This window comes from Mytilus californianus, unplaced genomic scaffold (genome assembly GCF_021869535.1).
Source record: "Mytilus californianus isolate M0D057914Y unplaced genomic scaffold, xbMytCali1.0.p SCAF_9, whole genome shotgun sequence".
NCBI lineage: Eukaryota > Metazoa > Mollusca > Bivalvia > Mytilida > Mytilidae > Mytilus > Mytilus californianus.
Window position 1 is genome coordinate 5,655,094 of NW_026262745.1, and position 14,289 is coordinate 5,669,382.

Genomic DNA, 14,289 nt, shown 5'->3' on the forward strand with positions numbered 1-14,289 from the left:
TTCAGAAACTTTCTCTTGAACTTTTGTTGCTTTCTTTTTGGCTGAATTATTTGTTTTTCCACTTTTAAGTTGATGTGTCTTTATGAACCCCAACCATTATTAAAACAGGGTACAAGTAAAAAGTTTTTTCTGATCTGATACATCAATAATGTGTCTTCAAATACCCCAAACTTTATTCGTGTGAGGTATTAGAAAAGCATATTTCGATCTAATACATCAAAAATATTATATCAAATGATGGTATCATGTTTGAACTGTAATTAAGTATGCAATATAACTGTTTGCATATCATTGTGTAGTTTCTATGTCAATCAATCATAAATGTTTACTTTAATAAGATGATTTTTTCACCAAGCCATATGAAAAACTCTGTTAACGTCATAATTGCTAGATACATTCTAGCGAAAGTAAAAGTGTAAAGAATTTATTCATATATACATGTATAGGAAGGACAGATCACAGTTGTTGCTAAAGCACAGCTGCCAGACTTCTAAAAGCAATCAATACCTGACTTTTTGATGCTCCAGTTCTTGTTTCCGAGCAAGGAGAAAACTGCCAAGACCTCTTTTTGGTCTATTTACAGTTATTTTTAGGTTGTTTGATCTAAATTAAAACACCAATGCTACACTTAAAGCAACATTCATAGCATCCAATACAAGCACTTTCTTCTAATTATTTCCAAGAAATTCTTGTTCTTCAATTCAAATTCCTATCTTTTTACAAGTTACTATTTTTTTTTTATGAACTGAAAATTGTGCTTGTCAAAAATTGTTTACAAAGAAATTTCCCTATTATCATTATTTCAAGATGTAAGAGTATGACTTTTTGAAGTTTTTATCGGAAATATATTTAAGTATAAAAACTTTTCTAAAATAAAAGTTATGACATATAATCTGTAAGAATATTAATAAAGTATTTTACATGGACAAAGAAATATAGGTTATGAATGATCTGAATGTAAGCTGATTTGTCCACTAAAATAAAAGCAGGTGTGTCAAAAATTAAGAATTAAGCAGGCATGTTAATAAATTACCTGTCTGTTTCAATATCTGGTATCTTAGGAATATCTTGGGAACCAGTCACCAAACAACTTGGACGGAGGGACAGGAATCTTTCAGAACTTTTACTGTACAAATCTAAATCTTTGACTGCTCGTCTCTGACTGACCATTACATGTGAACATGGAATCAGATGTCTATAAAATCAATATGTCATCCTTATTTTTTATATGTATTGTTAGTATTTGTAAATGTCAAACTGCATATTGGGTTTTAACCCTAAAATGAAAATTCAGGCAATACTATTGAAATATGTTTAAGCTTGTTTTCTTCCTAATAAAGACAAATTTTGTTTATTGGATTGCTGATATACGCCAATTGGAATTAGTGACTTTTTTTTTTTTTATCTCTAAAATGTCTAACTCATGGGCAATGTCCTTAATTAGTTTTTATGATGGACTGCAATACAATCAAAGTGAAAATACATCTATTGTTTGGTTTTTTTTTTGGTGCTTTGTTTGTTTATTTGTAATACATGTATTTCTTTAAGTAGATCAATCCTTTGTTTCTGTATTCATGTTGTTCATGGTATATCTACATCAACGGAGGACATTTTAGTGAGAAAAAAATCGGCTGTTTTAGCACCAAAGTACATTTTAGCACACGATCTTTTACCCATTTTAGCGAAAGAAATTTATTCATTGTATAGTAGAATGATAGATTTAATATTAATCAAGACAATTCAATATAAAAAATATCATGTCCATAAAAAAACAGCACGAAGAGTCTAAAATGTTTAGTCAAATTATTTCCCAGTAATCATACATAATGGGCTCTTGATGTACAATTCTGTTCCAAAAATTGTGAGAGGAACTTTCTTTTTTTTTATCTTGTCTAGCATAAAGTGCAGATTCATCGATACTTTTTGTTTTAATATATGCTGTTGTTTGTAATTTGATAATAGTATCCTGTGAACATAAATTGCTTGGTGACGTAAGCCAACACGCATACCACTTTTATTTCATTTGTTTCCACAACACTTATTTCTATGATGACCTAAATTATAAATGCAAACAACTTAAACATTAGGTCAGCATAAATTACTGTTCATGTTCTTAGTATACTGAGTCTTTTCAACCTTGTAAGTTTTTTGCTAAAATGGGCTATTGAAAATACAGGTGAATGGAATAATCCCGCGCTAAAATGAGCTATAATGTCTGCGCTAAAATGTCCTGAGCCCATTTACATTTTATGTCTGATTTAGATGTCATCATGTGGTTATTGTGTTGTAGACATATACATAAACCTCCTTTTATTCATAACTCAAAAAAAATCTTCTTTTATCAAATTTAACAATATATTGCTTAAAAAATGAAAATAAAACTTACTTGAATATAATTTCAAACATGACATCTTCACAATTTAAATCTACCAAGGTTTTGAATAATGACAAGGAGGCTGAGCATAGTAACTGAAAGAAAGATAAGACACATGAGTCATTTCCGATGTCTACTGTAAATACAGTAAATCTATAATTCCACAAACTACAAATAAAAATGTAATACGGATATATCAATACTAAAACTAGTATACACATTTTGAATATTTTTTGTCAATTCTTGGTTTTATCAGGGGCCTCGGTGGACGAGTGGTCTAAGTAGTTCAATTCCTGTATCACTAGCCTGTCATCATTTGGATTGCGAGTTCCAATACAATTGTAATTGATTAGGATTGTGAGTTTTCCTGCTGAAGGTTGTGGTTCTCTCTGGGCACTCTGGCTTCCCTTACCAATAAAAACTGACCACCACAAAATAGCCAAAAGTGCTGAAAGTGGCATTAAACACCCATCAATCAACATTGGTTTTATCTGGTCTTACAAAATAATATTGATTTACTTCAATGTATATATGAGAGACGATCTAAGTCATAAGTCAAACTCACTGTTGTTAGTTGGTTTTATATTTTACATGTAATATTGCAATAATTGAATAAGGTTGTGAAAAATAAAAATACTTCGTAGGTTTGTCTGACTTACTCTAGAACTACTATTAATCCTGGTTGTGAGTGAGTCTAAGATAATAATCTCATCATTCTGTTCTGTCAGTATAAACCTTATAAAAGCTCTAATTAAGGCAGGCTCTGTGATCTTCCTGAGGAACAATTCTAAATAGGCTGTAGCGGCTATAACTTCCTCTCTAGAATTCTAAAAAAAGAGAGAAGTACATTATCATCATATACAAGGAAAGGTTAAATATTCATGTACACCTATTATATTTCCTACAAGTTTAAATATTTATAGTTTTCAATCTTGGCCTTGGAATATTATGTGAAATTTTTATAAGAATAAATCCAACACAGACAATTATTTCTTTTTTACTTTCATTTAATAATTAGACATCTTTTAAATCAAAAGGAACAATAAAAAACTTTAAATTTACTAACAATTAATCAAATCTATCCTCACAATATACCAGGTAATGAAAAATAATCTGAAATGCTTTGTTTGCATAAAATATTATGCCAAAAATCTTATTTTATTATACTGCATAAAACTAAGCTTTACTTGTCTTTTATCATGTTATTCAGATGTGGAATATATGCATTGGTCATTCCAAATTAAAAAAGGGTAATTTTTCAAAGTTTCCTTAAAAATTCTTTAGCATTTAAATTGGCAATATTATCTCATGTATGAATACGGAACTCAAAGCCAAACATTTAACCAATTGTTCCAGTTAAATCCCCAAAAGGTCAGGAAAATTCTTGTTAACATGGATAAATGGAGATGTTGACTATACGTCCATGAGACAGGAACCCAACAACAAAAATATCCAACATCTAAAAGATAAAATACAGTCTTCAACAATAGACAGGTGTCTATATAATATGTCAAGCTTGTCCCAAGTCTATAAATGTTGTGAATAAATTAACAGAAAAACTGAAAGTTCTGCAGTTAACACCAAACATTGCCAAATATGTGAAAGCATTAAGATATGATATAAAACAACTACTGACAAGGTACAATACATGTACATTTGCCACATCAGAAATGTGTAATTCTTTTTTTATTTTTGTCAATCTTAAACTTTCCCATCTTCTGTTAATTGAGCCCACATGTTTGGCCTAGCAAAACACTCTATTTCAAATTTCCAGGTCTTCTTTAACCCATGTTTATTTAGAAGTTGATACACAGAGACTGTATGTAAAAGTATGTATCTATCTTAATAGGTTAAACATTCAAGTTTTATTCATGCTTCAAACAGAATTCATTTTAAAAAATGTGTTTAGTGTAGAAAAACATTCATAAAACAAGCAACTCAAGCAAATAAGCTATGCAAAATGCATAAACCATAAAAATCAAATAAATACATGATGTCTTACATTTCCTGTAGAACATTTTAAATTACAACAGCTAAAAGGCAGGCCTCAGTTATATTCAATAACTTTTTAATCATAATTTTCCAAATAAATCGTAATAAAAATCATGTAACATCCATACAAACATTCAATATATTAATTTTGCAGCAACTGAAAAAAAGAAATTTAACAAAAAAGCATACCAAACAAAAAACAAATATTTTTTAATTCAGTCTGATTATGAATCTTACTATCTGGTATAATGTACCTCTGCTAGTGTATTAAGTGATAAACATAAAAAACAAATATTCTAATGTGATAAAACACAAATTCTTCATTTAGAAATAGAAAGAGGACTTAAGATGAAAAACATAAAAAGTTTGAAAGCAATATAACATCTGGCCAATTATTGTGCATAGAAATAAATAAACAACAGTACTCAAGATAAATATCAAAAATGAATGGCCTGTTTAAAGATCAAGTAGCAAATATTACATCATATCAAGACCTGAATAATTTGGGGTGATATGATTATGAACCTTGTTTGTACTAGACAAACATACTAAGCCAGATTTTGTTTGTACTAGACAAACATACTAAGCCAGATTTCTAATAATAGTAACATGCTTGTTCCCATTGTAACATTATGCAATACAGCTTATACTAATTTTCAAGTCTTTAAGATGTCTTTTTTTTTTTTGGTTTTTTTTAGTCATTGGGTTGCTGTCTAGTTGATGTATACCCCACATCTTCTTTAATTCATAATTCATAATTAATCATCAAATCAAACAATATGAATAAAATAGCCTAATATGAATCCTAAAGCAAAGTCTTTCACAACATCTGATTATAATTATAAATTATTATTAAAGAGAAAATAATATTGGGTTAAAATTCCATCTTGCATGCCTTGCATAAACATTTAACTATATTATTTTGTAGAAGTAAAATCAGCCATACAATATACTGTAGTATGCATCATATTCAAATTAAAATTTACATATGCAGTCGCATTTGATTGAACTTTCAAGCAGATAAGTTAATGCTTGCTACAGTTTTCCAGTCTTCTTGACAGCTGCAGTAACTACAGGTGACACCAAACAAATGGAGTGAAATAGAAAGAAACAAGTAAAAAGGGATGATTAAAAAAATGCACAGAACATGGAAATAAAAATGCACATAACCAACTTTTAAAAAAGCAAAAACAGGCACCTAATTATACATGAACTAGCAAATACAACAGATATACTTAACTAACCAAAAACATTGGTGAATCTAGCAGAGGTAGTGGAAGTCCTGATACATCCTAACAAAGGGAAATAACTATTAAACAAAGGGAAATAACTATCAAATTTACTTTATTAAAAAAAAAAACCTGTTATTCTTTTACATCTGTGTTTGGCTTACCTCACTCTTTTTAAATTGAAAATGACTTTGACTTTAATTAAATTAACAACTATCAAGTGTATTACATGTCATACCTTCTAAATTTGGAAACAATACCCTGTGATTTTTGTGAAATCATTTCAATGATTTTGCACAGAATTCATTTGAAACCTCAAAAAAGAAAAATCCTTGCTGAAAATGAAAAAATATAGCTGCAAAAGATTGCAAACAGCTTAACTTACAAATAATCTTTATTTAAGTCTAAAGTTAAATTAAAGGTGCTCAAATCTGAAAAAATTAAAGAAGAGAAATTTGCACAAAAACAACTTTCCACAGATTGTGTGAAACACAAAAGTAATATGGATACATGTGGAATCTTTTAATTTAATGTTATCAATTTTTATGACTTCGGTGATAAATATTATCTATAGAATATATTTTGGTAGTGGATACTGTGGTTTTAATCATTTGCTCTTATCAAAGCAGCACATAATTTATTTGTTAAGGACTTAATACATGATAGATCTTAATCCACAAAATTTGATAACCAACAAATAAAAACAATGAAAGGAAAAGTTAAAGTAACATTTCTTTCAAAGTTTATACTTTAACTTTTACATTATACTTAAATACATAACTTATTACCAAACAAGCCTAAAAAAGCAAGGGAAGTGGTTGAAAATAAGAAGCATATTTGTCAATTTATCATGTATTCTTTTTTTTTTTATCAAATGGAAATTACATTTATCTTTTTTTTTTTTAAATACTACAAAAAAACTTTGAGGCTAACACAATGAACATGGATAAACTTTATATTGTTCGGGTATCATATTATCATTCCAGAACAATTACAAGTTTCTCAGTTGAAAATTTAATACAAAGAAAGGACTTCTCATGTTTTGCCCCCCATTCCACAAAATCTCCAACTAAATAAGTTATCATCCATATATAACCATCCATGCATAATAAATGTCAACTTTCTATAACATTGGTTTAACGGCTGCTGATATGATAATGATATATTTAACCAACAGGAACCTGTTTGTCATCAAAGTCACTATGTATATGTATACAACTGGAATGTCAAAATTAACATGCAAAGTTTTTTGAGGCAAAAACCTCGAAACCGGTTTTTTTGGCAAATACCCCTTGTAAGCATGATATAATTGTTTAATTCCACCTAATACTCTTTGTATCCATCTTTACATCAGAATTTTTATTGTAATCAGGTATCCTATGAAGTTTCTGCTTGACTGTATAATTTTTTTATGTGAAATGGTAATCAGCTGTTCCTCACTGTCCAATAATCCTGTTCCTAAACTAAACTGTAAATAGCCTAGTAGCAAATTTGTATAGACCTTATCGCTATTTGGAAATCAGCGACACTTGACCCGAGAATCTGCCACACTTGAACTATTGACTTCATACAACAATGACTTTTCATTTGTGGCGTCAAACATTTTCTATTGTGACGTCAAAATTTTATGGGAACCTTTATGATGTCCAGTCATGGCGGACAAAAGTGATATTGTGTATTGTATGACATACCGGTAATGGTACATATTTTTATTGTACCATAAATTCTATATATTTTGTGCATTTTGACAATCTTGTGTATTTGTACTAGAGGTCTTTGGAAGTCGCGTTATTTTTAGACATGGTATTTCCCATCTGCCGTGGGGCATGGAAGTCCCTAATGACAAATACAACAGCAGAGAAAAGAAAATCTCAATGTATAGAAAATTTGCGAAAAATACCTGTTCTTTCATCCAATCAAAATACAGCATTATTACATAAGGTGGAATTATTTCAAAAATATAAACTATAAATTCAGAAATTTATGGAATGTTTAAATAATTGTGAAAAATGTAAAGGGATAGATTTTGCATAAAAAACTAGCATTTTGAATTTTGATGGCATAATTTGATGCATCATCACATTTTTTTCAGTTGTTCAACAATTGCTATAAGAAATGCACACAAAAATTTGATTTCAATGCATACAAACACACCAGTTGTAAATTACACAACAATAAATATAACAAAATATAAACATATATTTTTGTGGATGTAATACAGCAAATTAAGATGAAATTCTTGTTTTATATTACTCCTCCCTCATACAACCAGTAATCATTGAACAAGGATTAATTATATTTCAATACATTTAATGTAAACAAATATTTTAAAACGAGTTAATTCTGTTGCATTTTTCACAATAAAAACATATTTTTTTTATTAATTCAACAGTATTTTTACAGCACTTTAGTTGGTATTTGAAATCCACAATGTAACAAATATGTATTTATATCAGCTTTGAAAATATGAACATAAGAACAAATGGTTCCAAATATTTCCATGTTGGGGATAATTTTCCAATATTATAATAAAAATATTTCATCAAATGACATCAACAATGATCAATCTATAAATTATTTCACATGGAGTCTTTTTTGGAAATTTTTTCTTTATTTTTGGGATATATTTGGGGGCTTACTTCCCTTCTCAATTCTAAAAATAGAGTGATGAAATTTAGGCGTCTTTCTAAATGTAATTTATTTTTACAATTATTCATTGATATCACCTTCTTACATACTTCTAATGATTTATTTTTTTGTCGTATGTAGCAATTTTTATAGATTTAAAAAAGATTGAATTTTGCATTGATCATGTTGATAGAACTTTGAGTTGTTCACTGTTATTTGACTTTTGTATCAAACATGTAAAAGCCTTACGGAAATTTATATTTCATTGAACAATCAAATTCAAGATTAACATATACCTTTTGAAATGCATGAAAACTTAATAAATCAACAGGAAATATTAAGACAGAAAAATCATTAAGTACTTTCTTTTAATCTGTGATCCGACATGTCTGATGCATTGAAAAATAATTTATGATACTTATTTCCAAGTGCAAGATATGTTTTTCAATAACCTATACTAACTTATTAACTGATGATGGAACAAGAGAAATTGGCAATGAGACAATAATATCAAGTTAATTCTAAATAATTCATTAAAGACTTAAAAATTCAATTTATAATCACAACATCATGGCATGAGTTCATAGAAGTAACCATCTGTAAAGAGACCTTGGGTATAATCACACACTTTATATAAATATAAAAGTCATAATTCACAACAAATACACAAGCATCTACAAAGAAATACATGTACACCAAGTGCTAATACCTACCTGATGTAATGCAGGTCCTAACACAGGTACCAGGAATCCATCATATATATATTGTATCAACTGACATCTAACTTGAGGGTCAGAGATCTAAAAAATAAAAACATCCATCACATATTAAAAATCAGGTAAAAATTAATCATGAGTGTGGTATCTGTGCTACCCTCATTGAAATATTTTTATAAATATCTTTTTTCTTGTGTCAAATCTTTGAGAATTTTTCCCCTTCATCAAAAAAGTCACGAAAGTGTTGAAATGATTTTTCTTGTGTGTTGTACAAATTTTCCTAAAGAATTAATATTTTGCCTTTTTTAATTACCCAATTACTCTTGGATAATCATTTCCTTCTATCTTTCATAATAACAATATAAATTTATTAAATACCATCCATGAAAAAAATCAAAAGCAACAAGAATGAACACCATGTCATGCCGAACTTACCCCTACACGACATTCAAAGTATCAGCATGATCAGTAAACAGAAAGTAGGTGTCTAACAGATCAGAAAAGTGCTCACATAATACAACTCATCACTTTAAGCTGCTGACCAAATATGAAATCACACTTATGAGTGGTACTGAAGAAATGTTTTTATTATTTCAACATATTAAACTGCTTCGCCGAGCGCAGCTGGATACGACTGCTGAGGTCCAACCCTGAACAGTTGAGGCAAAAATGGACTAAATATTCAAGCTTGATGCAGGTTTGAATTTGGATTGTAATTAAATATTTGACACATTATAGGTTTCTGACACAGAATAAATGTAGTCAAAAAACTTGAAATTGGTTGTATGATTTGAATTTATATTCAATTGAAGATTTCTTGCTGTTGTGCAATACACTGTGCTGTTGTGCAATACTTAGTAAATCTGTTTTCAGACTATATACAAAGAATTAGCAAAACAGATTGTGACCCCCAATTTTTTTCTTTGGAAAATAGACAATTTCTTAAATCTTGGGGAAAAAAAAAAGTTGAACCCCCCCCCCAAAAAAAATTATTTTTTTTTACCCCCCTCCAATAATATTTGAAGAGAATTTTCTTTTGAGGAATTTTTTGCGGTCGTATAAAAATTCAAAGAATCAGTAAACAGGAAGAAGATGTCTTGGAGGTCTGAAAAGTGGTCACACTTAAGCTGTTGACCTAATTTAAGTTATTCTGCTCTGTAATACCCGAGAAAAATGTGAAAGAAATATGTGTTGGATAAACAGACAGACAGACAAGGTAAATGCAGTTTAACCTCCACTCATTTTAAGAAATAAAGCAAGGTTTACCTATTCCTTCAAATGAACAATGACATATTTCGTGACTTATCTCAAAAGTTTTGATATGTACCTGTACAACTGCATTACAAAATTCTAATGAGTTAAGGAACATCTGTAATTCTGGTGTAGCTGTAATGTCTTTCTGTGTGATACATGACCAGTCCTCTGATGTGTTTGGTAGCTTTCTTGGCAATGAAGAATACAATCCACTTAAACCAGTAGCTAATACCTAACACAAAAAAAATCGCAACAATGTACATCATTATAAATGTATTGTGTTATATAAATTATATCTCAAGTTGAATGTATAATTCGGTGAATTTAGAACCGAATTTCATTGAGTATAAATTTGTCATTTTGACATGTTTAAAACTACAAATTTACCCCCATATTAACCAACTTTGTTTACCCAAACCATGAAAATTGACACCATGAAGTACTTTCACTGTCCAATATAATTCCAGTTGTTTATTGCTTTGTCAAAAAATTCAGAACTGCTCATTACAATGCCATTCCAATCCAACTGTATAATGGGACCAGCATGAACTGTCTCATTTGTAAAAATAAAAAGTGACTTTTATATCTAATGCTCTGGTATTTTTTCATTAACTAAGGCCATATTTCAATCACTTGTATCTATATATTATATGATTTTTTTCCCATCATAATTCTGGATTTGCAATAAAATGCTTACAAATTAGCATAAAAAAAGTTTCAACCTTGTCTTTATACACAATGTAGCTAATAACACTCTTTAAATGTACTCTCTTTCATATTGGTACAATTGACTTACCGGACAAAAGTCTGAGTGTTCTGCTATGTACTGCCCAATATGAGGATGTTTTGATGAAAGGGACATAATCAATAATAAAGCATCTCTAGCCTGCTGTCCAATCCGCCTTTCTCGATGAATAAATGGTATCAACAATGAAAAAATTAGAAAACGTGCTGGTCCATGGTTAGCATTTATGTTGAAGAAGCTTTCTAAAATTAAAGTTTGTTGTGATATGCAGACACAAATTTGATGCAAAACGAGAACAAGTCTAACTTCAATTTCAGAGGAGTTTTGTGTCTCTTCACAAAAAGACAAAAGTCTTAATAAAGGTTGAATTACAGCTTTATGAATTAATAAAATTTGATGGGACTGACTAATCAATTGTTCATAAAGTCGTAACTGTTCCAATATAATTTTGTCAGTTTGTTCTGTTTGATTTTGGCACCACACAGATATTTTCTCAAATATCTCATGCTCTAATAAGTAATGAAGTATAGGTCCTGGCATTCCTTGACCATTGTCATCCAGACCTTCTTCATTTTCAAGTAGTGTCAACATCTGCTCAAAGTTTTGAAAGACAGTATCAACCTCGTCAATTGCCTGTTGACCTTTATCTTGTATCTGACCTTTGTTTATAATTCCAACAGCTTGACTCCAGTGGTTTTTGAAAACTTCCAAGCAGGTCTGTGGGTCTGTTTCTGATCTTGGTCGACCATCAAGCAAGCTATCACTGCTACCAGACTTGCTGGAAAGTTTTGAATCATTTCTTCCTCTTTTAAACCAAGACATTTTGCTTTCAAATTCATTGCAACATGGCAGAATATAATTGTCGCATTGGAACCTGAAATTAAATTTTAAAAACTTTAGATACATTGTATATCCTAGCTTATGAAAAAGTACTCTGCTGTGTGACTGTGTCCCCTAATGTAATGGCTAGTCAACTTAAATGTATTATCCTCATCTTCTGAGTATTTGAAGCCTATGTATTTTAGGGATTAGATCAATTTTTGTTTTCGTCTTGCTGCCATCCAGCAAAGTGCTAGTAAAACTATACTGCAAATGTTTTAGCTTCGATATCATAGTATATGTAGTATCATCTATAAAGAAATTAGGCAAAAATAAAAGATATTTCAGTTATTGGAATTAATGTTTGCTAGTGAAAGAGATTTCAGTTATTGGAACAAATGTTTGCTAGTGAAAGAGATTTCAGTTACTGGAATTAATATTTGCTAGTAAAAATTTCATAGCAGTGCCAACATTAATTCCAATTAATGAAACCTTTTTTATTTTTGCATAATTTCTTTATTGATGTCAATGATGATACTACATCTATTTGTTGTTGAAAGTTTTACTAGCACATTGCTGGATGGCAACTCTCTAGGACTGTGGCAGGTTCAAAAGGAAAGTACTTCTTTTTTTTCAACACCACCACCAATGAGCTTTCTCTTCATTGACAGGTTAAGAACCATTTTGCAAGTGATAATTCATCCACCACAATCAAATAAATCCTCAAGATGCTCCTCTTATATTGTCATAAATGTTTTTAATTTATTACTATATTGTTTGAATGATTATATACATAATGTATGTGCTTAAATACCCTTTTAACTCATTTGAATGTTTGTTTTGATGTGTTCAGTTTATAAAATAAAGAATTTCAAAATTCAGGTCACCACCACTCATTGGGAATATCCCCATAAATTGGGATAGTTGGCAGGTCTGAAGTCTCTGTATAGTAAATTTTGAACCTAGTCAAATTGGCACCTGCTTAATCCAGAACCCAGTGCAGTTTTATCAGCAACCATGGTTGTCATGATGTTTTGCAATTAATATACTCCATGCAATATTTTCCATTTTCCAATATATTTTTTTTCTTTTTTCTCTCAAGGCCGACTCCACAGTTAGTGGGTAAATGTGGGTGTTGTAAAAAAAATTCCTTTTTTCAGTACTAAAATGACCAAACATCGAGCAGTTTAAAAGTTATTAAAATATGGTAAGCCAGAGCATGTTTTGTCTCAGAGATAACTTTTTTTTATTAAACTTCAAACACAAGTCTACATCATGAATAGAAAATAATGGGACATAAAAAAAATTGGGCATGAAAATAAATAAACAGAATAATCATGATAATGTGTTGCTAAAATATAGAGAATAGAATATTGTTGGCAAAGAATTGGGAAAATGTATTTAAACAGATAAATGTTTAGCATCAACTGTAGCTGTATGTAATAGCTTTTCTTTTTTCTTTTAAATATGCTAATCATTTGACTTGATATAAGTTTAAAATTAAGAATTTAAATCGAAAACATATTAAAACATTATTAATGAATATTGAGAAATCCTCAGTAAGCCCAATATTTGATTGTTATCGTATATTCTTAGTGCTCAATTACTTGTGATAATTTTTAACAATGTATTTACCTAACCATCTCCCTCGCCCCCAGAAAACAAAGTTTCGAAAAAAAATGGAAATGATATATAAAGTTGACAAAAAATGCCGGATGACTTTAAAGGTGCAGATTTGTCTATTTCTGAAGGTGCTGAATTGACTAACCAAATGCTATTATGATTTTTAAGTAGGTGCTGATTTAACCAGCTGCCGACTTGGTTATAATCTAATAATATATACATATCTACTGTAATACACCTTATCGCTATTCCCGGCTGACCCGAAAATCTGTCCCGCTTGAACTATTGACGTCATACAACAATCACTTTTTTATTGTGGCGTCAGATATTTTGTATTATGACGTCAAAATTTTACGGGAACCTGTGTGATGTCCAGTAATGGCGGACAAATAGCGATAAGGTGTATTCACCCATATACTGTAAGATTACCTTAACAATGATTTTTTTATAATAGCATTATTGTTCGCAGGATAATATCATCATTCTACTGAATTATGAGAATGAATGACTTGGGTCTGTGAGCTGTTGGATGTAAAATTGGCAAATACCGAATAAATGTGCTGAAAAATGTGGACAATTCCTTACTTTTGTATAAATCTACAGTATGATTTCAATATTTGATTGTATCAACTGAGTAACCATGTTAAAGAAACGCATTTTCAGTCATAACTTATCAATATCGAGGTATTCAAGATATTTGACAGCTTGAAAGTGGGCTTGTCACTTCATCTTGGATGTGTCCATAATAAAGGTGAAGGTCGAAGAACCGGAAGTGAACTTCATTTTAGTAAACAATTCATTTTGCAGAATATTATAGCCGAAAATACTTATTTTGTAAAAAATATTATGACAACATATGTCACATGTATGGCGTGGAATGTGTATTTAATCTTGAATAAACGCAAAAAA

General features: G+C 30.0%; 1 protein-coding gene across 6 annotated transcripts in view; it reads right to left on the reverse strand.

Annotated features, from left to right (window-relative positions):
- The window catches only part of LOC127716448 (FHF complex subunit HOOK interacting protein 1B-like), a 33,066-nt gene extending 18,941 nt beyond the window's left edge, over positions 1 to 14,125 (reverse strand). For 4 of the 6 annotated variants that reach the window (XR_007988934.1, XM_052222648.1, XM_052222651.1 and 1 more), the window contains exons 1-9: positions 13,966 to 14,125; positions 10,990 to 11,812; positions 10,267 to 10,425; positions 8,937 to 9,023; positions 5,611 to 5,658; positions 3,034 to 3,201; positions 2,387 to 2,469; positions 1,034 to 1,195; positions 508 to 603 (exon numbers count right to left, since the gene is read on the reverse strand). Coding sequence is in view for 5 of the 6 variants with exons in the window: in XM_052222648.1 (XP_052078608.1) it covers positions 508 to 603; positions 1,034 to 1,195; positions 2,387 to 2,469; positions 3,034 to 3,201; positions 5,611 to 5,658; positions 8,937 to 9,023; positions 10,267 to 10,425; positions 10,990 to 11,760 (1,574 nt within the window). In the remaining variant the exon portion in view is untranslated. The remainder of the gene's footprint in view (positions 1 to 507; positions 604 to 1,033; positions 1,196 to 2,386; positions 2,470 to 3,033; positions 3,202 to 5,610; positions 5,659 to 8,936; positions 9,024 to 10,266; positions 10,426 to 10,989; positions 11,813 to 13,965) is intronic. The other 2 variants (XM_052222649.1, XM_052222650.1) reach the window with 2 other exon arrangements.
- Between the last annotated feature and the right edge of the window lie 164 nt (positions 14,126 to 14,289).